At 41.2% G+C, this 24,506-nt stretch overlaps 1 protein-coding gene across 1 annotated transcript; it reads right to left on the bottom strand.

The window, feature by feature from the left end:
• Window positions 1–660: 660 nt before the first annotated feature.
• Window positions 661–12,210, bottom strand: LOC147889966 (uncharacterized). Its single transcript, XM_087390942.1, has 3 exons — window positions 11,739–12,210; window positions 10,707–10,935; window positions 661–1,087 (listed from the first exon to the last, which is right to left on the bottom strand). Exons 1-3 carry the CDS (start codon window positions 12,057–12,059, stop codon window positions 678–680), a joined length of 960 nt encoding a protein of 319 aa, XP_087247068.1. The 5' UTR covers window positions 12,060–12,210; the 3' UTR covers window positions 661–677.
• Between the last annotated feature and the right edge of the window lie 12,296 nt (window positions 12,211–24,506).

The raw sequence follows: 24,506 nt of genomic DNA on the forward strand, positions 1-24,506 counted from the left end.
ACTGCATTTTAGTCCTAGGTACCTACCAACAATTGCTTAAATTGCTCAACTGAAAAAGGCAAGCATTTGACGAGCACGTACATCAATTTTTTTGGGGAAGCAAGTCTTTTACACATTCAATTAGCTCAGATTAGCAGAACAACCAGCATAAACTGCTGGTAGAACCTCCAACATACAACATAAAAGAAATCCAAAAACACATGGTGCATGATTCACAAGCACAAAAGCTTGATCACAGAGAATATGTGCAAGTCAACCAGGTTGACTAGAAAATGCTGACTGAGCCAGACAGCTTTCTTAAACTTCTTCACTGAAACTTACAGAAGTGTCCAAGTAACAACGACATTCTCCAAAAGCTACCAAAGTTGGACTCTCGACTGAAAATGAGTCAGCTGTGAGCTTCATAAAATAAAGGTATTTTGTAAAAAGTATCTGAATACTTCAAGAATAGATTGATACACAGGAACCCACGAAATTTCAGGCTAGCAAGTTAATGGAAACATGTATAAAAAGCTTTTTGACTATTGAGGGAGTTACCCTGCTGAAAAGGTGAGTCAGCTTTATAGCTCTATCAAGCACATTCTTTTGAACTGAAAGATACCAAATATGTGAGACTCACTTATCAGAGAAGTGTCTTTTTGCCAATATCTTCATATACTGTTTCATACCTAGACACCTCACCTCACGGGCTGTTGATTATAATGACTTTTCTCTTTTTTCTTTGCAGCAGCAAGTCTCGCTGCCCTTGCAGCAGCTTCAGCTGAAGCAGCTTTCGCTGCCCCATCACTTTCCTTGAAAGACTTTTTCTTCTTCATAGATGCAAGCTTTTTTAGTACTTCCTTCGGGTCTGAAGGCCCTGAATTAGCTCCCACTTCATCTGCACCTAAATCCTCTTTGGATATGCCATCTGCCTCCGAAGAAACCTCCTCATCTCTTCCTTTGAAGGATTTCTCCTTCTTAGCCTTGCGCCGTTTAGAGCTCTTGCTTTCAGCGAGAACTGAGCCACCACTTCCCAAGTTTTCTCCTTGACCATTGGCTTCACCGTTTGCATTCCCCTCATTCTTATTATCAGTGGACTCCCTTGAATCTGCAAAGAGGTGACAAGTATACAAAAACAGAATCTATCAAAAGGGATTCTCTCTGGTATCAAGGAGAATAGAAACAGACATCTTAAAACCACACACACAGACATCAAAGACAAAGCGATTGGGATTAAAGAAAGTGCAAGTAACTGAGGAATATCTGTAGGTGGTTCCAGTAATCTGAAAATGCAGGGAAATGAGACTCCTAAAATCAAAATCTCAGAAAGATGCTGTAACTACAAACATAGGTGTTACGCTCTAGCCGAGGTAGCATGACCTCGGAAGAATCAGTCGACATTTCCCTTATAGGATCTATCTTTGTAATATATGTGTTTGCGCTTTATGTAAATGATCGGGAGGGATTAATGTCAAGGTCCTAGGTGAGGGCTGATAGCACCAGACTAGATAGGTCTGAGACCAAGGGCCTAGTGCAAAGAATGTGCCTAGGGGCAAGGAATTAAATGCATCCCAAGTGAGGGGTGAAATGTTGCATTAGAAAGGCCCTATATGGATGACATGTGGCATCTAGATCTATCTAGGGAATTGGGGTCTGTCAAAGCTAGTGAGAGAAGTGAAGAATTGGAGGATTTACGTGATTTAGAGATTGCTCTCTCCCTCTTGCTAAAAAGCTTTGACAGAATTGGCTGGGTGGTAATGAAAGGTGCTACTCCCGTGATCTGTAGAGAAGAGAAAGGCAGAAATTCGTTTACATTTGGTATCAGAGCGTAAGGAACAGGAAGAGGTTCGTGAGCTTTGACGGAAGCTACTGACGAACAGCAGAATTCTGGAGCGTAGGAACGTAGGGGGTCTACGAATTGGCGATCTCGCAACGGCCGTGAGCAGGGACGGGTTGATAGCGTGGTGGTTCGCCGGTCAGTCAGGACTTCTCAAATGCTGGCTGGACCTAGAGGGTCGCCGTGACGACGGAGTGCAGCAGTATTCTCGTGGACTACGGAGGGAAGCCATTCGCGAACGGGGAGACCTTCGACGAAGGTGGTCTGTGACTGACGCCAGCAAGGGAGAGTCGAGGTCTGTGACTAACGGAGAGTCGACGGACAGCAAGATATTGGTCAACGAAAAATCCGACGGGCTCATCCTCACCTAGACCAAGGCTGTGCGGATAACGAAAGCTCAAAATTGCACCTTGGAGGATTGACGCAGCGGATTGGAGCGGGTTGACAATCTACGCTACGTGAAGGCGTCACGTCGATTTCATCGTGTTGACAATCGTCAGATATGTTTGGTTGCATTTTGCTCGCTGTCCGACAGAAGCAAATTAAGGCCTCTACACAGTCTATTTGGAATAGCTTTTGAAGGGAACCTCTACGTCTGAGAAAGAGCAGTCGGAGTCGGCGCAAGATCAGGGAACTCTTTCTTTCCGTGCAGTTTTTTTTTTCTGTTTTCCTATGGTCCTCTGAATTCTGCACTGTAAAAGAAAAAAAAAAAACTCCCTTTCAACAAATGGAAGCAGAAGGACAGACTTCAAGAATAAATCCTAGCGAGTCTAGAGTTCAGTCAACACAACAGATGTCACATCAGGCAGCACCTACATTGGTTGGTAGGATTTCAATATTAGAGGATGCTTTACAGCAGATTATGAACCAGCAACTTCAGGCGAATGCTGGTCAAAATGAGATTAGGGAGATGGTGCAAGCCTTGTCGGCTAGACCGTCTAGGATTGATAAGGGCAAAGCTCTAGCTGAGCCAGAGCCCAGTGTACATTCTTTAGAGCGCGCAAGGGTCAAAGTACCTAATATCGCTAATTATAGACCGGAGAAGTACGCCGGTCGGATGACCGAGCGCAGCTCTGATGTGATCGAGGTTTGGTTGCACAAGTGGGAAGAAGCCTTCGCCATTTGTGAGATTAAATCCGATCTAAAGAAAATCCGCGAGGCCACACACCTGTTTATTGAGGCAGCGGACAGATGGTGGATAAAGCAACAGAAGGATCAAGTTGCTCCAACCACCTGGGAAGGGTTCAAAGCTGAATTCAAGAAACACTTTCTCCCACCTGATGAAGAATCCCGAGCTTGGGATGCTTATAGAAGTCTTCGTCAGAGGAGCTTGTCAGTGGCAGAGTACACTGACAAATTCAGAGAATGTGTTATGAAAATAACAGACCCTCTCCCTATGTCGGTTCAGTTAAAAGATTATATCTATGGACTGAACGACAAAATCAAAATGGAAGTTCGGGCTAAATATGTAACTACACTAGATGAATCTATAGCAGTAGCCCTGAACTATGAGGATGCCAGAGGCAGGTCTGGTGGATTTGTGCAGGCAGGGACTCAGTATGAGCACCCGAGGAAAGGGGGATTTCAGAGGAAATGGGTTTCAAAGACAAGTGTCTCGCAGCCAAGTGGCCAAACCAAGCAGGTGAAGCCGGTTGAGGGACCAACAAAAACAAGTACCACCGTTGGGGTGAAAAGGAAAATAACTCCAATGGCAGCCCGGGCTTGGTCAAAGTCCTCGTTGACCCCTGAACAAAAAGAGAAAGCTAGAAAAGAAGGATTGTGCTTCGGCTGCCTTCAGCGACATCAGTGGAAGGATTGTCCACTGAATAAAGATCGTCGCACGGCTAATATGATAATATCTGAATGCGACGTAGAAATGCAGGAGAGTCCCAGTGCGGAACATATGCAGATGCAACTGGCGGGACCTTCTCAGAGGTTAGTACCTTGTTTGTTATGTGTATCTGTTGCTAAGTTAGTGACGAGTGCACCTGATAACATCCTATCTAAGCCCGCAGCAACGGGGTATACAGCCTTCAATGATACGGAGCTAATCAAAATGAAAGGGCAAGTGGCCAGTCATGATGTCATTGTGTTGTTTGACTCAGCGTCAACCCACAATGTGATTAACTCCAAGCTCGTGAAGAGGCTGAAATTAAAGACAAGTCCATCTGACTATGCGTACACAGTCAGGATGGCAGATGGAAGTTCAACTGAAGTATGGGACCAAAGGGTTACCCAGTTGGAGCTTCGGATTCAGGACTATGCTGAGAAGCTTGATTTTGAAATGACCAAGCTTGCTCATGCAGATATAGCCCTGGGAATGGCGTGGCATTCTAGGAAGAATCCAGCCATTGATTGGAAAAAGCACGTATATCAATTCAAGATGAATGATGTGCTTTATGTCTTGCGAGGTGAAAAAGATATACCTCAGGGACCGTTGGTTTCCGTGATGGAAATCAGGAAGGCTCAAGTAGAGTTTTTATACCTTTGCACAGCATCGGTAGAGTCAGTGGATGAGTCTTCGGCTAGCACTGATGTTATGCAAAGTGATGAGATGGCCAAGTTGGCTAACCTTATAACAGAGGAGTTCTCTGAATGCTTTAGGGATGAACTACCTTATGGGTTACCTCCAGAGCGGAAAGTTCAGCATAAGATTGAACTGATCCCGGGGGCAGAACCTGTAAACAGACCTCCCTATAGAATGAGTTTTACTGAAGAAGCGGAGGTGCGTAGGCAACTGGAAGAATACCTCAAGCTGGGGCAGATTCAACCAAGTTTCTCACCTTTTGCTTCACCAGTGATATTAAAGAGGAAAAAGGATGATACGTTTCGCCTCTGTATAGATTACAGAGCATTGAATAACATCACTGTTAAGCACAGGTATCCGATGGCTCGGATTGATGATTTGCTAGATGCATTATATGGAGCCGTGATTTTCAGCAAGATAGATCTTAAGTGCGGCTATCATCAGATCCGGATTAGAGCCGAGGATGTGCATAAAACCGCTTTTAGAAGCAGATTTGGTCATTATGAGTTTTTGGTAATGCCCTTCGGACTTACCAATGCTCCAGCGACCTTCGTCATGCTTATGAATGATTTACTACGTCCGTATATCGGAAAGTTCGTAGTACATTTCATTGACGATATCTTGATATTCAGTAAAAGTGTTACTGAACATTGTGAACACTTAAGGATAGTGTTCAGTACTTTGAGGAAAGCCAGTCTTTACGTGAATAAAAAGAAAACTATACTGTGTATGGTTAGGCTTGAGTATTTAGGGTTCATAATTACTCCACAGGGGGTAGAAATGGATCCGAAGAAAGTGGCTGCGATACTAACTTGGCCAATCCCTCAGAGTCTGACCGCGCTGCGATCATTCTTGGGATTTGTCCAGTTTTATAGAAGGCATATCAAAGGATATTCCAAAATAGTATCGCCACTGACTGATCTGACCTCAGATAAAGTACCTTTTATTTGGGGACAGAATCAACAAGAAAGTTTTAACACCATAAAACAAGCTGTGGTCTCAGGACCGGTGTTAAAAATAGTTGATCCCCAGAAACCGTTGTTCCTAGAAACCGATGCAAGTGGCATTGCGGTAGGAGCAGTCCTCCTTCAAGAGGGAAGGCCAGTAGCCTTTGAAAGCAAGAAGCTTTCTCCCTCTCAAAGGAATTGGCCAACTCATGAATTGGAGTTGTATGCTGTTATCCATGCTTTGAAAACATGGAGGCATTATCTGTATGGTTCAGAGTTTTATGTGGATGTGGATCATGATACTCTGAAACATTTCTGTAAACAGCCTGACTTGAGGGGCCGCCAAGCTAGGTGGGCAGAGCTCATGCAGGAGTTTAATCTAACGATTCGGTACCGAAGAGGAAAAGACAATAAGGTAGCTGATGCGTTGTCTCGCATTATGCACAACCTGAGTTTCACGGTATTAGAGAGTGCTCTAATGACCGAGATCAGAGAAACTCAGAAGGTGGACGAGTTTGTCCAGAGCTTATGGCCTAAGGCTCATGTGTTAAAACCCGGGGAAAGTGAAAAGGATGACCTGGCATCCAGAAAAGGCCAAACTTATGCAAGATATACCATAAGGGATGGTATGCTAGTTAGAAATGGCAAGGTTGTAGTACCTGGTCAGAATGATCTCAGGCAGAGAGTCATTCGACAATGCCATGATAGCCCGTGTGCGGGACATCCAGGAGTCGAGAAGACCTATGATCTCGTGAAGCGAGATTTCTTTTGGCCAAAGATGAAAAAGCATATTCATGAATATGTGACACGGTGTTTCTCGTGTCAGGTAAGTAAGGCCGAGCGGGTGAAGCCACCCGGACTTTTACAGCCCTTGGAAATACCACTAAGCAAGTGGGAGAGCATTTCCATGGATTTTATTGTAGGGCTACCTGCAACACAAGGAGGGTATAATTCTATCCTTGTGGTGGTTGATCGTCTAACCAAGATGGCTCACTTCATTCCGACTAGAGAGTCTGTTAGTGCCCCGCAAGTAGCGGATTTGTTTATTAGACACATATTTCGTCTGCATGGATTGCCTAGATCCATAGTGTCAGACAGAGATGTCAGGTTTACCGGTCACTTTTGGACAGCGGTATTCGAGACACTAAGGACTGAGTTGGGAATGAGTAGTGGGGATCATCCTGAGACGGATGGTCAGACGGAGAGAGTCAACCAGATTTTAGAGGATATGCTGAGAGCATATGTGTCATTGAGGCAACATACATGGGACAAGTGGTTGCCATTGTTGGAGTTTGCCTACAATGATCGAAAACATTCATCTACTGGGTTCAGTCCGTTTGAACTGAACTATGGTTATAGACCAGCCAATCCGACTATAGTTGGAGTACCTCAGAAAGTGCCTAGTGCCGCGAACTTTGTAGTTCAGATGCGGGAGATGCTAGCACTTGCGAGAGCTAATATCCGTCAGGCTATGGATAGAGCCAAGGTGTATGCGGATGAAAATCGGTCTATAAGAGTATTTGAAGAAGGAGAAAAAGTTTTTCTCAGAATTCCTTCGCACTCGAAGTCGTTGACTTCAGGAGAGTGTGCTAAGTTATCACCTCGATACTGTGGGCCGTGGTTAATTCTAAAGAGAATAGGCAGTGTAGCCTATAAATTAGAATTGCCACAGGGGTGTAAGGTGCACCCGGTTTTTCATGTTTCACGTTTAAAGAAATTTTTACATACTGGTGACTCACTAATCGAAGGTGTGGTTTTGTTTCAGGAGATAGAGGATATTGCAAGGCGCAAACCAACAAGAATCCTGGACCGAGGAACAATGCAAATACGAAATCGAAAGATACCCACAGTGTTGGTTGCATGGCATGGTCAGCCTCTATCGGAAGCTACCTGGGAATCCGTATATCAGTTGCGGAGAGTGTTCCCAGACTTTATCATCGAGGACGCTGATGTCTGAAGAGGGAAGGAATGTTACGCTCTAGCCGAGGTAGCATGACCTCGGAAGAATCAGTCGACATTTCCCTTATAGGATCTATCTTTGTAATATATGTGTTTGCGCTTTATGTAAATGATCGGGAGGGATTAATGTCAAGGTCCTAGGTGAGGGCTGATAGCACCAGACTAGATAGGTCTGAGACCAAGGGCCTAGTGCAAAGAATGTGCCTAGGGGCAAGGAATTAAATGCATCCCAAGTGAGGGGTGAAATGTTGCATTAGAAAGGCCCTATATGGATGACATGTGGCATCTAGATCTATCTAGGGAATTGGGGTCTGTCAAAGCTAGTGAGAGAAGTGAAGAATTGGAGGATTTACGTGATTTAGAGATTGCTCTCTCCCTCTTGCTAAAAAGCTTTGACAGAATTGGCTGGGTGGTAATGAAAGGTGCTACTCCCGTGATCTGTAGAGAAGAGAAAGGCAGAAATTTGTTTACAATAGGTGGGTAAAAGAGACTGGTGTATTGTATACTACATCAGGAAAGTAAAGTTACGCTTGGAGCCTCTGCAATAACCATTCTATAAAATAGTAACATTGTATAAACATTTCCATCAGGAATCCCTTCCTGCACTTACGTGAAGGGCTTTGATGACTATATGCAAGTGAAGGCAAGATTCTTCCTGTGGGCAGCTTCAATGCTTGACTTGAAATCAGACTGGTGTGTTGGATACTACATCAGGAAAGGAAATAAAGTTACATAGTGAAAGAGCAAGAACTAGTACTGTAGGGGGGGATGGATCAAGTAAATGCTGAACTTTATGAAGATGCAAGCTACATCGCCCCTCTGCCGTAACGCTCTATAAAATAATAACATTCTATAGCATTTCCATTAGGAATCCCTTCTGCACTTAGGTGAAGGGCTCTGAAGACTCTATGCAAGTGAAAGTAAGATTCTTCCTGTGGGCAACTTCAATTCTTGACTTGGAATCAGATCAGGCAATCATCTCAAACCAAGAATAGAGTCAAAATGGATAGAAAGCTTGTGGAGAGCATTGATGATAGAAAATGATGCCTAATATTTCTCAAGTCAAGCTAGAGACTATGGCTATACACAAGCATTCCATTGGGAATGGGAGTGAGAGGAGAACCAACAAAACGGAGATGCATTGAGAAAAACCTCCCCCTGTGGTCTTAGTAACATATATAGAGAAATGGATTAGTTATCAAAAGGAGGTAAGCCTAAATCTTTACAGAAGGGTTCAAAAAATTTCAAGGTAGTGCCTTCGTGAAAACATCTGCTACGAACCATTGAATCCATCAATGAAAGATACACTCTTGCTCTGCATAAAATACAGTACTATATATGTTTGCTCTATGTAGGACCCCGTCCTGTAAGATACAGATTGATAGATTTAAAACAAGTTTTGAATTACGACTTTGTATTGGGTGGACTAAACAAGAATCGGGATCCTAGCCAACCCCCTCTAGCTATATTAGACCTTAGCCACCTTCTCATCTCCTAGCCGACCTCCTCTATATCTACATTAGAACTTGGCCATCTTCACACCCAAACCTTGTCTCCATACATGGGCGGTGTTTTAAAAATTTCATGCATTATCATGTTGTACTTTTTAAATAATTTATTGTGAAGAACCAGCCTTCTCAATAATGCAAATGTGTGCAATGCATGCAGAATTTGAATGCCGATTGGCCCTCCAATGGAGAAGAGCGATCTCATGAAAGTACTTGTTTCTATTTTCGACCTACATGCAAGGTGTGTGTGAGATGGCCGATGAATGCAATGTGAATGAAGAATGCTACGTGAGATTCACAATGAAAGGGTGATACCCTTTCATTAATGTCCCTCGAGATCACTCAAGTTCCATCTTCCCATTTACACCTACCCTTAGCCTATGACCCATGCATCTACCCTTCAATGCACCTTAATGCACCCTTTCCTTCCTATTGCCCCTAGGACCTAGACACGTGTGTGTGTGCACATTTTTATTAATAGAATAAGTATCACATGTCCAAATTTGATGCCGTCTGAAGTAGTGGCTCCAGCTTGACTAGTCCTATCTACTCAGATGATCCACCGCCATAACAAATCGGTCGGTGTCCATCATAAATACATATACATGTTACACCATTGGCGTATTATATATAATCATGTTTTAATGTCTACTAATCACAGATTAGTGATTTCTCTTGTCATGACATTTATTCAGTGCCTTTTGAGGGCCTTCCAGCAGCCAAGGGCCAGGTAGGTCCTTCTTTGGTCAGCATGTGTTGCTGATCTGGTCGGATCAGGTCGGGTCACCTTGGTTGACCAGCAGGTCGGTCAGCCATTCGGCCTATTTCAGGCCTATAAAAGGGGCTGATCTGCCCCTTGTTTTGGCATCCAGTATCAGTCTCTGCACCTGCCCTTTTTCGCACCGATCCAGCTCCAGAGGCAGCACCTGCACGCAGCATACAGCAGGGTTTTGGACAGCAACAAGGTTGAGGTTTGGCAGTGTGTTTCAGCAACAAAGCTCGTTCTCCTGCAGCCGCAGTTTAGGGGAGTTTTCCAGCTCAGTTTTGTAAGCTAATTGCCACTCATGTACAGACAATAGTTATTATTCAGTGCCTTTTGAGGGCCTTCCAGCAGCCAAGGGCCAGGTAGGTCCTTCTTTGGTCAGCATGTGTTGCTGATCTGGTCGGATCAGGTCGGGTCACCTTGGTTGACCAGCAGGTCGATCAGCCATTCGGCCTATTTCAGGCCTATAAAAGGGGCTGATCTGAGAGGGTTAAAAAGGAGATACTAGACACGTTCTATTTCCCCATTTGTGTGGGTGGCTTGTTGTTATCTCTACCTTATTGCATGTACAGCATGTGTTGGAAGAGCTAAGATTCAATCATCTAGTTGAAAAAAGGCAAGTAAATGTGCTTTCATAGTGAAAAGTGTGCAGCTAAGGCTGGTCGACTCCAAAGAATACAACTCAATTAAGGGGCTTCAAAGGGCTGACTTTGTTCTACAAAAGAACCATCCACCATTAAACTTCTCAACAAAAATGCTTTCGAATGTCTGCAAAAGCTCAAGTTGCTATCTAAAAGCACAGCTCTTATTACTGCACTACAGCACTTATATTGATATGCCCAAAATTTTCACAGCCCTTTCTCATTGAAGATGATGCAAGTGGGAGGGTTGAGGGAGCTCTGTTTGTGAAGGATTTGCAGAAGATGTGCTATGCTTTTAGGAGCTGGCAGCTATTCTATGTTTGTCTAAAGCTACTGTGTCAGTCAGCCTTCTACCATTGAATCAGCTGGTCCAGGAGACGGGGCGGACTGGAGGCACTTTAACGTTTTAAAGCTCACGTGCCTTCCAAAATGAACACATTTCAAAATTTATGTTCAAGTAACCCTTGATTGAAATACAAGTTACCCTAGTGACAAAATCACATCATTGAATGCAGAAAAAATTAGTTCGGGCATATTAACATCACCATCTTCATCTTTTGGGTTGAGGCCAAGTTCTGCCAAGACGGCTTCAAGCTCAGCCAGTTCTTTCTTCTTCAGCTCTTTCTTTGACAGCTGCCTGTCTGGTTCTCGTGCAGTAGTTGCAACGATAGGGACAGACTTCACATCACCATCCAATTCAGTTGCTTCAGTCCCTGGTTCTTCTTCATTCTCTTCATCAACTTCATCCTCAGCCTCGTCATCTCCTTCACTCTCCTGTCAATCACAAATAATGCATCAGACTAAAAGCATTTTAAGTAATTCATTACTTTTATATTAAGAAGATTGTCGTCAGCTCATTACAAAGATCCTATATCTAAAGGCTTGTGTGTGTGTGTGTGTGTGTGTCACGTGTGTGTGCGCGCGTGTAAGACTAGAATATATCCAATCGTACAAATTCAGAATTTTGTTGTTCGAGATTTTTAAATGCACTACAGCCCTTTTGATACAAAAACAAGGATTAGCAGCTTTTATAGATCCTCCTGACAATTTTCAGGGACTTTTACATCCTTGCACAACAGACGTTATGGGCATCTCTATAACACACGGCCGCCCTGCGTCATGTGAAGTTAATTAAGCATCTGATTAAAGATCCAATTGTTTGACGTAGTCAGCGCAATTGAATATAACGTATAGAGAGCAAGACAAAGGGGCATTGCATACTGCAGTGCATATATTCACTTGACACGATCACGATACGGAGCAGCAACTATTGGTTACTCATGCCCCCCACCCTCCCAACAAAATTAGAGAACGAGGAGCCACGCGAATCGAAGGCCTTAGGGGCAACTTTCGGGGAACAAAATGCATCATAAGGCTAGGGAGAATAAAAATTTTATAAGCGCAGGAACGCACGCAAGGAACAAGATTTTTGTCGTAACCGCCCAAGTAAGCAAACTCTGCATTGTTCGAGTTAGACTTATGACTTAGTATACGTGACAGCAGCAGACGTTGATCGGACCAAAACAGATTCTTGAAAACGCCAAGGCTCCCAAACAAAGCGAGTGAAAGGCCCAAACCTCTCCTTGACTCATATCCTCTCGAGAGACGTCGACAGTCTCTGCCGGTTGATCCGAACCCCACGACGGCAGGGACAAAGCAGGCGTTGCAAAAAAATCGTCATCGTCTTCACAATCCGCCCAGGACTTCACAGAGACGGGCGTGGGAGTCCAAACTTGGGGAGCGGACTGCTTGAGAGAGGAATCCTTGGCAGAGTCGCTCTTCTCCTTGTCGGATCTTTTCTTGCTGGATTTCCGGCGACGGCTTTCGAGTGCAGAGAATATATTTGTGCTGCTTATAGCCGGCAATCCATCGTCCCTTTTGATCCCTCCTCCGACCATCCTAGCTGTTGACTCCCGTGGTGAGGCAAGCGAAAACCTGGATAGGTCAGGCAGGGGGAGGTTGGCTATGGACGGGGGGTATGGAGATGGAAGCCGGGCGAGAAGGTATTGCTGAGGGAGCAGAAGGACAAGATTAGTGTTAATAGTCCCTCACTAGTGGTCTTTGCTATTTATTCAGGACATGTGTGTTGTAGGATCAATTGTCGGTCTCCACGACTACTGCAAATAGATTTACATCATTAGTTTTAAGTTTCTTTTAAAGCATCACATAAGTTTTATTGCTAAACAACTTTGCAAGCCACACAAAAAACTTGCATTATAGGTTTTGTTTTTTGAGTAAAATGTCGACTTGAATTAAGGAGAGGGGTTAGACCCTAAAAAAACCCCAATTACAAAAATTGGTCCAAGTAAGGGGGAGGACCTAGGCCTACGCTAAAAGCAAGTATAAGCACCCATAAAAGTATTAAATTAAAAAGCCAACGCGGTTGCCACCTTAGCCAAAGAGTGACCAACCAGAGTCCCCACCACTACAAACACAGTAACCAACGATGGTCTCGCCATCCTAAGCAGTGTTGTTTCCATAAACCCTCCCACAATCAACCCATTAAAGGCCTTTTGATTTCTTAACATCCAGATAGACCAACATACAAACACCCTAGTATATATATGGCCAACATGATATAAATGTAGACGGGAACCCTACCAAGTCCCCAATCATTATCAACTTCCAATTGGATCCAATATAGAACTTGGACATCAATCTCGCATCTCGTATTGTTGTCTCCACTTTCATCTACACATTCCTCGACACTAGACAACGCCAAATCAGATGTTGCAAAGATTCAATAGTCTCCTTCACAATGGACAGCCCAGATTTACTTGAAACCTTTTGGCCAGCATGGCCCAAATTGGTAACCAATGATGAACCTCTTTCCATAGCATAAAACTCTATTTCCCAACCTTGCACCCTTGCCAGATATCCTTAAATCTTCTGCGCCACCAACCTGGTGACTTGCGCAACCCCCATTTCTTATCCTCCAACAAACCGCGATACAACACTCTAGCTGAGATTTTTTTAGCTTAACCTTCCCCACCAGCATTGCCATATCTATATCGTCGGTGGCCATGATGAAAACAATTGCATCTTCAACATGCGCAACCCGCCTCGACCTCAACAATACCAAGCAGCACCCATGCCAATGTACAGGCAACCGGCACTTGCACAAATGCCCCCAGTTCCGAGGCTAAATCATGTTCTTATTTGGACACAAGTCCCACAATTACTCAGGAATCCGAATCCACGACCATATCCAGAAGCGCCAAAACCATCTTCTCAGGCAATTCCAATACAACAACTTCAAGTCGAGGAAGTAGACTTGCCATTCGAGTATGAAGCAGAGTACCCAGTGTACTATGTAGAAGGTGCAGAGGGTCTAATACCAGTCTATCCACACAAATATGGCCTAATAAAGCTAAAAATTCACCAAAGTTATAAGTGGTGACCTCCATTTAATAATCACAATCATTTTTTGTAACTTTTTTTATGTAAAGTTTCTTATCAAAAAGGCACATAAGAGTCCTTTCCATATTCTTACATTTCCCTTGGGTTCTAGAATTGGTGCCACAACTATCACCTCTTGGCAATCACATACTTTTTTTTTAAGAATAGTGTCTTGTATTTCCTAGTTGTGAGTTCATTACCCATTGAACACATTTCTCTTGAATCTTCATCTCTAAGATCAAATGCTAAGTGGACTTGATAATCATTTGATGCTTTATAATATCTTACAAATGGCAATTTGGTAGACAAGTTCGCTGAAGTCAATCGATTGCCAATGCCTCTTGAATTGTGTGGTTGAACAATTAGCACTTTCCATTTTTGGCCAAGCTTTCAGAATATACTCTTTAAGGAGCAAGTATTATTTAGCATACACGACATGTGCACTCTCATGTGGGATCAATCATCCCTGGATGCCAGATGACTTTCCTAAATAGGAGCTGAGTAGATCCAAAAAAGCAAGTCTGCCAGGGGTCTCACAGCTATAGGATGAAAAAGATAAGCCTTCATCTTCAAAAAGGAAAAGGCTTAATGTCGAAGAGCCGAATCAAGAAGAGTAAGTGAAAGAACTATAATTTCAATCGTGGAGGCACTATAGTTTGTATCATGGAGACTTATGTGTCCTAAATTTGTTTCTTAAATCATGGATCATTGGATATCTCTACCCTCCACTCTAGTGAGAACATCATGACCAGCATCATAGTTAGATGTTTTGCCATCTGTGTCCGCCGCTCTAGTAAGAACATCAAAACCACTTTCACTAACATCATTAATCCATGTTATTGCATTAATTATCCCATTTATCACTTCATCTATTTTTTATTTGTGGTCCCATTTTTGTCATTCTTAACACAAGACAAGTCTTCTATACTAGTGAGCATGTTTGTTTCACAACACAAGCAACTTCTTTTATGCCAACATCACTTATTATAATGTTCTCAATACCTATCACCATGTCACTATGGTATTCTTCACAATCGCTACAATTTCTTGATTTGGAGCTCCTTTGTGTAGTTCTTTTCTTTGATGATATGTTCATGTGTCTTCCACCACATGGAAGGAAACTATCTTAGGCAAGAAAGCTAGCTCGGATGTGACGTACTATCCATTGCATTTTGAATAATGCCTTCACATGGCAACTTAATTACCTCTACCATTCAAACAAGATTATGAGCATAGCCCTTGAATTGGCCAACTGCTTCTAATACTTCTCTAGAGCAAGACAAATCTCAACTTTCCCCCCCTCAAAACAAGTTTTCTTGATATATTGAAAGTATATCTTTGGAACAATTTCATCTCAATCTCAAAGAGTTCAATGTGCTTGCATATAAAAAATGTTACCTTGTAAGGTATCACCTAAAGTCTCCATATGGATACTTTAGCTATACTTTAGGACCTATCACATTGGTGATTATCACTAAGCATCTTCTCTCACCCCATAACATTGAAAATGATACAGCTTCAAACGATGAAGATTGAGTATTTGTTCAAAGGCTAATATTTCATTGTTCTTGTATAACACATCTAAACACTCTATTAGGGTGAATCCCTAGTTTAGGACAAATAGATTAGCAACTATTAACAAAAGTACAACAAATCTTGTAACTTTTAACCCTAGAAATCTACAGGTTTATATCAAATCAAACCTTCCCAATTATCATAAATCCTAAACTCTAGACTCTAGAGCCTAGAACTTAGACCATAGACTCTAAACCTTGGACCGTAGACCCTAAACCCTATCCTAGATCCTAGACCCTAGACCTTGGACCCTGGACCCTAAACCCTTAAACCTTAAGTCATAAATGTTAAACCCTAGCCAAATCCTAGATCCTAAACCCTAAACTCCATATTGTGAACCTTAAACCCTTAGATATTAAACCCTAAATCCTAAACCTTGGATAAAACTTAAACCTTAAACCATAAGCAATAATTTGTAAAATATCATGATTTGAGCAATAGGTTGTGTTGCACCCAACATATTGCTTGAGCAACAGGTTGGGGTGCAGTACAACCTATTACTCAAATCGTTAGAAACTCGTGTTTCAAGCAAGAGGTTACATGCATAACCACCTGTTCCTCAAGCATTAGATTGGAGTGAATCACCACCTCTTGCTTGAATAAAGAGATTTTGTTAATTTGAGGTATATGTTGAGTTGCACTGAACATGTTGCATGAACAACAAGTTGCACTAAACATGTTGCATGAATAACAGGTTTGAAAACGTCCCAACATGTTTCTCAAGTAACAGGTTGGGGGTGCAAGACAACCTATTTCGTAAATGCAAAAAATATATTGATTTAGTTGTGTGTTGCTCAAGCAACAAACTGGGGTGCATCAAAACCTCCTGCTTGAATCAAGCAATTTTGTGGATCTAAGTAATAGGTTGTATTGCACCCCCAAGTTGCTACTCAAGCAATAGGATGGGACTTTCCCGAACGCGTTGCTCATGCAACATGGTGGTGCAACCTAACCTATTTCTCACATCAAGAGATTTGGTCAATTTGAGAAATATGATTTGCAAGTGGTTTGATTCTTAATTTATTTTTTAATTATTTGTTTAAATTTTTTCATAATAATAATATTTATATTAATATTTTAAAATTCATTTAAGTTATAATAAATTATAGTTTACATTTTTTTTACATTGATATTATTTATCCTTAATAATATTTTGAATAATATGATGTAAAAAACATTATAAGAGAATAATACTAATGATTTGCATAATTTACTACTTTAATAGGGGTTTAAAGTTTGTTTGTTTTTCTTTCACGCTCACCCACCCATGGCCCACTATGAGGGCCAAATGTGCCTAAGGCCTATGGTTCTTAATTTTTAGATGAATATTATTTTTATGTATTTTATACCAATAATTTAAATTTTAAAAAATACTTATATCTATATATTTTGATGAATATATTAAATATATTTTATCATTATATGTACATTTTCAAATATTTTTATGTAATATTATTTTCATATTTTGTATAAATAATATTATGTATTTTAAAAATATTTTTATATAAATATAATTTTATGTGATATATTTTGTATCCATAAATTTATAGCTATTATTATATGTTTAATACAAAATATTATATATACATGTTTCATATACTAATATTATATCCATAGTTTTTCATGATAGTTGTACTTAGATATTGTACTTATACGATATTCCGTATGCAAGAGATAGGAAGAAAAGTAACTTTTTAAAGGTTTTGCATAAGCAAGAGCATTGGATTACAAACCAAATCTTTTTGAAGTTGTTCGTACGAGGTTGGGAGGGAATCGACATTTTTTTAAAAATCTTGAAAATTGCAAAAAAAACACCAACAAAATCTTTTTGAAGTTGTTTCTTAAGCAAGAGGTTTGGGAGAGAATTGAAATTTTTAAAAGAAACTTGAAATTTTTTAAAAAGGGCAAGCAAAATCATTCTAAATTTGTTGTGTATACAATCAATTGGGAGAGAATTGACATTTTTAAAAATGGAAAAAATCTTTAAAAAGTGCCAAAAAAACATTTTTGAAGTTATTGCATACACAATAGAAGGAAAGACAATTCACCCATGGCTGCATTTGAAAATTTTGCCAAATTGAGCAACAGGTGGAGATGAATAGTGAACTATGATGATGAAAGGATGAAGTGCAGAATGAAGGATATAGCAAAGGTTATACTACTTATAGTCTTAACCTAGGAACTTGCCCTAAACCTAAATATACACCCCCCCTTCTCTCTCTCTCTCTCTCTCTCTCTCTCTCTCTCTCTCTCTCTCTCTCTCATGCATGCACACACGCACGTGCGCACACACATGCACATACACACACACGTCATGGCATCATGGAGTAGACATTGTTGTATGGAGCAGAGGCGAGATGTCCTGAGGTGGAGAGTAAGGGGGGTAAGGAGGAAGAGGACGAGGGGGGATTGGACCCTCTCTCTCATCCCCCCTCCCCCCGGGCATTGTGCATGTAATTGGATAGTGCGTGCAACAGGTTGGGGTGGGGGGAGGAAGAGGACGAGGGGCTAATTTGGAGATAACCCCCTCCCCTCTAATAGATCTTTTTTTGAGGGTGGTGGAAAGAGGGAGGGCGGGTGGGGGGAGGGGGGGTTGTTTGTGGGGGAAGGAGGGAGAGGAGGGGGTAGTTGGGAGATAATCCCCTCCCCCCCTCCACTCTCTTCACCATGCACCCCCTTCCCCTCTTTTCCCTTCTCCCCCCTGAACCACCTTTCTCTTTGGCCTCCCCGCCTACCCAACACCCCTCCTTTTGCAAAAAATTTTAAAATAAACTATTTAAACATTATTTTATTTGGTTTTTAATTTAGATTTAAATTCAATTCTTAATCAACAAGAAATTAATTTAAGTTTAGTTTAGATATAAATTTAAATTCAATTTGGTCTCTTTTTATTAAACAATAATAATTTAAGTTTGGTTCAAATTGAAATTGGAACCTAAATATAAATCTAAATCCAAATCCAAATTAACTTTAATTATGATATAGCTTTTTAAAAAAATTTACATGTCTCTTTTGTGAGCACTTTTTTCCTTTGCCTCTCACCATCTATACCCCCTTTTGTGCCTCCTTCTCATCACCATCCTCCTCCACCTTTTGGCCTTCCCTTAGTGCCACCCTCCTCTTGCCTCAATAATTAGAGTGAATACAAAATACATTTTTTAAAATTCAAAAGTTAATTGTTTAAATTCAAAAGAAAGAAAATTTTAAATATTTAATTCTTTTTTTCTATGATAAGACTTGTCAAAAGTCTAAATTTTTAATCTTAAAAAAAAAACTAAAATTGAATTAGTTCAATTATTTTTAAAAAATTTATGTAGCTTTAAAAAAAATTAGGTCCCTTTTGGTTCAAACTATCCCATCCTTTTCATCTCTACCACTCATCATCCCCCCTTTCACCTCTTCCCCTCATCGCCATCCTCCCTCCTTGTGGCTTCCCCTCATCGCCACCCTCCTCCCCTATCGCATGCCCTCCCTTATTGTAATAATTAGAGCAAAATTTAAATTTTAAAAGTTGTTTTTAAATTAAATTTAAAAAGAAAAGAGCTAACACTTTGGTCCCTCAATCTCCAACCTCGGGCAATGGAATTCCCAAGCCGACATCAAGGCCCTCATGTCCAAGAATTTAGAGGAGGTCTTTTCACTCCCCTGTTCACGTGTCGTGCTTCTAGCTCTTCTAGCAAAGGTGAATCTGATGGAACAAGAGAGAATCACAGTGCCCTCAAACAACAAACCTCCCCCAATGGAGACGAATGGGGAACATCAGGAGAATCGGGAGGAGGTACTGACAAGAATCAAAGGATAGGCAGTATTGTTGCAGACGCCTCGAGGGAGAGGTGGCTATCGAGCCGAAAGAAAGAGAATGTGTAGTCACCCTCTAAGAGCCCCTCTCCACATTTCACAGTCCACATTTCACAGATGGGCACGGATCAGCTAGAGATGTAGGAGACAGAACACCCTCTCCCAATCCTCAATCCAATGACTGGGCAAATGGAGGTCCCAAGACAACATCAGATACAAATGGAGGGATCAGGCCATCAAGTAATAGAGGAGAAGCTGATGGTCATGCATCAAAAGACCACGACAATATCAATAGAAGAATCAATAGTCTAAAGTTGAGGAGAAGCCACCTCCTAAAGGTAAAGTGGTTGCATTTCTTGATGAAGATAGATTAGAGCAATCCATAGAATGGTTGGAATCTCATGCTCTAATAGGGTATCTCCCAGGTCCTAGACCTCCAGCTGCCTTCCTTGAGGGGTGGCTTAGAAACAATTGGATAAGAAAAGGACTGGTGGTCACCAGTGTTAGATTCTTAAGAAAAGGTTTCTTCTTTTTCTTATTTGAGATAGAGGATATGGCCTGGAAGGCCCTTCACCATGCTCTCTGGACCATAAGGCATCAACCTCTCTACTTAGAGTTTTGGTCTCAGGACTTCAATCCTGACAAGCCTAGATCCACTTTTGTCCCTGTTTGGGTAGAGCTCAGTGACCTTCCTTTCTCTTTGGTGAACCAAGCTCCTAACCTTTGCAGAAGCTTAAGACAAGTTATAGATGTAGAGAAGGAACAATTCATTAATCCTAGAGGTCACCCCCAAGTGTTTGTCAGGTTAGATGTTGCTGAGGAACTCCTAGAGACACTGGTGATTGTCAATAGAAATGGGAGTGTCTATATGGAGCAGCCTCTAGTTTAAAAGAACCTTCCTAATTCCTACTTTCTGTGTGGATTGTCATCTCACATAGTTAAAAGTTTCCCTCTAAAGAGGAACAGACCCAGAGTGCCCCACCCAAAATCCTTGCCCCCAAGGCTAAAAAGGGGAAGAGTAAGAATGGTAGATAAACCATTCACTTTTCTCACACTCAATGTATGTGGGTCAACTGACCCTTGGAGGAGTCATGAACTAGCCAAGTGGCTAAGGGATAACTCTTTGTCCCCAACTTTTCTTGTTTTACAAGAGGTTAAATTAATTAATGACACTCTGGAAAATAGACTAAAAAATGTTAACAATAGAAGAATATGGTATTTTACAAAATCATGAGGAAGGTAGAGGAGGCACTACAATTGGGATACTTTCACACTACAAGGATTGTGTCATCAATTGTATGCAGGACTTAAATCACAGATGGCTGGCTCTAGAATGCAAAATGAAAAGGTTTTCTTTTACAACTATGTCAATATATACCCCAGCAGGATCCATGGAAAGAAGAGCCACATGGGACTCAATGTTGAATTTGGGGAGTGACTGTGTCATTATGGGGGATTTCAATATGATGGAGAATTCTAAAGACAGATGGATGCAAAAAGGCTCAGTAATTAGTGGGCCTGAACAACAAATCTTGGAAGATCTCAAGGAAAACTTGCAAGTTGTTGACATTGGGACACCCAGTATTTACACATGGTGCAACAAGTAGGTAGGCAATCTAAGAAGGGAAGCCAGACTAGATAGAGTATATACTGCCCAATCTCTGATTGATCAGGCTCTAGAAGTCAAGCAATCAACCTTCTCCTCTCTCACCTTGTTAGATCACAAGCCTGTGTTAGCTTGTATTGATTTGGCAAGTGGGAAGAAAGGACATTCATGGTTTAAAGCTGACCCTTCCTTGTTCAAGCTACAAACTGTCCAAAAACATATCTTCTTCTACAGCAGATTCATTTTCATAGGGTTGGCAAGATGCTGTAGAAAGTGTCCAGACAATTCTAAAGGAAGCCAGAAAAAACAAAGCTGCTATCAGAGCAAGAAGAATGGATAAACTTAAGAAGGAGATTGAAATACTAGAACAAAGAGCAAGGATGAATGATTTTAATGCCCATCAACAATTACTGGATAAAAGAAAGGAAATCAGGATACAAGAGCAGATTAAGATACAAAATGCCAAGATTTATTTCAAGGAATGGTGGGCAAGCAAGGTAAACACACCAACCAAGGAGAATTTCATGAGGATTAGGAAAAAGAGGCACCAAGATGAAATCCCTTTGTTGCAGAAGGAGGATGGTGAAGTGGCTAGAACAAAAGTAGAAAATGTGGACATCATTGTTGGTCATTTCAAGAATCTATTGAGTATAGTGGACATAATAGATAACAAGGTCCTAGAGACTAGAGATAGGTGTCAATCAGTCAGACAAATCAAAGTGTCTAACTTAGATAAAACTCATCTGGAAAATGATCTCTCCCTACAAGAACTTAAAGAGGCAGCCTTTTCAATGGCTGATGGCAAAACACCTAGAGAAGATGTACTTCCTGCTGAATTCTACAAGTTTTTATGGGATATTGTTGGATCTTCTTTATTGGCTATTTGGAGAGAGAGCGCAAATCAGGGCTTTCTTCCAAATCACTTAAATGGAGGGATGATAAAGCTCATTCCAAAAGAAGGGGATGGGTCAGATCTAAAAAATTGGAGACCCCTCACCATGCTAAATTGCTCATACAAGATTTATGCCAAAGCCATTGCTTTGAGATTGAGATGTAAAATCGACAAATGGATTCTAGAGGAACAAAAACGATTTATAAAGAACATACATCTTTTGGAGGCAATTATCAACCTATGGAAAGGCTACACACATGCTGAGGAAAGCAAGCAAGAGATCTGTTTAATAAAAATAGACTTTGATAAGGCATATATGATAGACTTAATTGGGAATTTCTACTACAATCCTTAATAGCTTGGGATTGGGAATCAAGTTCACCTCTCTTATGTAGCCCTACTACTCTCCAATGCCTCTGCAAAGGTGTGTGTTAATGGAGAAATGTCTCAGAGCTTCTTGCTGAAAAGATCCATAAGATAAGAATGGCCATTGGCTCTTCTCTTATTTGCTATAGCTGTGCAGATGCTTTGGGATGGCTACTAATAAAAGACTAGGTGTCAATGGGGGAAATCAATGGTGTAGAGCTTCCTTAAGGAAAGCGTCTAGTTAACCAGCAATTTGCAGATGATACTACTCTGACCAACAGAATTACAGATGTAGATGTACAAAGAGCTATGGATTGTATGGATATCTTTTGTACTACATCTAGATCCAAAATAAACCACTCAAAAACTGGTTATGCCCTGATATCTGGAGACCCCCAAAATCTTCTGGAGGGAACAGATGGGGTGCAAGAGAATTCCTCATGGACAGATCTTCCGACTGTTGTGTATCCCTATGGGTTTTAAAGTCAAGATGAAAGAAATATGGGATTGGTTTCTAGAAAGGTGCCAAAAAAAAAAAAAAGACAGACTCAGGGGCTTGCAAGCAAACTTAACAGAAAGAAGGGTAGTACTAAATCACTATATATACCCAATAGCTATCTTCTATCTCTCATGCTGGTGTCCTTCTAGAACAGACTTAGAAAAGTTTATAAGAATTTGCAGATCCTTCTTGTGAGGGGGGAGTGACACTAGGAGAAGAATAGCCAACGTCAAATGGGCTTTCTGCACCAGACCCAGAAAGAAAGGAGGCTTGGGAGTTATAAATATACAGTTGGCAGATTATAAATTAGCAACCACTTGGATAATAAAAGCCATCACTACTCCTGAAAGTGATTGGGCTAACCTCCTTCTCAAAAACTTCAAGTATGTTAGACCCGACAGGGCCCTAGATGGTGGACAGACTATCCCCTTCTCTCAGTCATAATGAATCTAGAACCTTGCACAACCAAAGGGAGCCAGCTTTGGAAAACTAAGTTCTAAAAGAGGGCATAGATGAGCCTTGGGAAGGAATGATTTGTTTGAAAAGAGATAAAGTGTATTACTATGATTAGATGATCCAAGGATGGGGCATGATAGGCATGAAGGGCAAGGAAAGCATACTTTAACCAATCAACTTTCACTAAGTTACTAAGTATTGGGCAATGGGAAAGTAATGAGAGAAGCACGTGCCAGTAAAAGCATACCTTTAACTCCTTGACAACGATGCCAAAAATGTGTAGTCTCTGATGGTGACTCCTGTGTTATGGGAATCTTGGAAGAATGCCAATGAAATCTCCTACTCCAAGCTACTCCTTGTGAGAGCAATGCAAGCACAAACGGTCCACAAGTGTCATGCAAGTGGTTGCCGGAGTTGTTGCAATGATGAATCCACAAGAGAAGAAGGGGGAGAAGGGAGAAGAGCATCTTGAGCTGTTGTGGGTGGCACACTCATTGGAGCTTGCGTTTGTTCATTAATGAATCCAAAAGAAAGAAGGCAACTATCCTTCATGATGTGGATAGGGAAGAAGAGAAGATGAGGATTTGGTTGTCAAAAAAACATCAAGGTACAAAAAGAGGAGCTGGAAAAGCTTCTAAAATTGATGAAAATATGAGGAACTCTGGGTCAATGTGTGATCGGGTGTAGCCGATTGCGAAACTATTTTAGGGACACTTTTGGGGCTAAGACACAATGGGTTGGTGGGCGATTTTTTGAATTTTGAGTAGACTCGTGCTCTCGCCAAAAATTTTCCTAGCATAATGATTGCCTTACTGGTGTAATAATGAGATGCGATCTATGCAATCTATTAAAAATTGTTACTGCAAAGCTTGACACATGTCACTACATGAACAATTCTACCCTCCTTCATGCAATCTCTCTCTATGATGCATCTTTGTGCATTAGATTGTTTGTTGATGGTGCCTTCACTACTACTCTAGTCTAAATGCTACACTAGTGCCTTTGCTAATGGTGCCTTCACTGCTACTCTAGTCTAAATGCTACCTACAATTGTTTAGGGTACATGAAAGGCACATCCGCTTCAAGCAAAAGAACAAAATCTAACCCACGCAAGTTTTTTAAACAAGTGCATTTTCCTATAATTTTTCTAAGAGGCTATAGGGCACTTGAACTTTCTATAGCAACAAGTTATGGGAGACTAAATCCCAGAGCCATAGGAATAAGAAAAATTAACAATCGGCAATACTTACCAAGTACATAGGCAATGGGTGTTTGTTGTGCATTTGCGGGAGGCCTCAATAAGGACCTTTGCTTTCACACATCTACAAGAAATTTCATCTTGTTGCATGCGTTGAATCAATGCATGTAAAAATGTGAATAATGACTAGCCTAATGAAATAATTTATTATTCTGATGCATTGAGGACTAATGTATTCTTCTGACACATTAAGAAGCAATACACCATTCACAACATCCACGTGGTCCCCATCAACTAAACTTCAAATTGCATTAAGTAGAGGCTACCCACTTTGAAGCAACCTTGAGTTTTTTTAACTACAAGGACGCTCCATGAAAAAACACATGCTTGATACAATCACATTCTGTAGTCTAAGAACTAAATGTAGATTACCACCTCCAAGCAAGATTACATAATCTCATACAATCATTAAACACATGCTTGCCACAATCACATTCTTGGTACAACTGTAGTGACGAGGATATTCTGAGAGAAGAATTCCATACCTACCCACTTG

This window comes from Dipteris shenzhenensis, chromosome 19 (assembly GCF_047967505.1).
Source record: "Dipteris shenzhenensis isolate YYH24624 ecotype China chromosome 19, Dip_SZ_1.0, whole genome shotgun sequence".
NCBI lineage: Eukaryota > Viridiplantae > Streptophyta > Polypodiopsida > Gleicheniales > Dipteridaceae > Dipteris > Dipteris shenzhenensis.

Coding starts and splice junctions, on each gene's coding strand:
- LOC147889966 (XM_087390942.1), bottom strand. CDS start 12,059: ATGGTCGGAGGAGGGATCAAAAGGGACGATGGATTGCCGGCTATAAGC. Junction 10,936..11,738: donor AGGATATGAGTCAAGGAGAG/GTTTGGGCCTTT, acceptor TGTGATTGACAG/GAGAGTGAAGGAGATGACGA. Junction 1,088..10,706: donor CAACCCAAAAGATGAAGATG/GTGATGTTAATA, acceptor ACCTCTTTGCAG/ATTCAAGGGAGTCCACTGAT.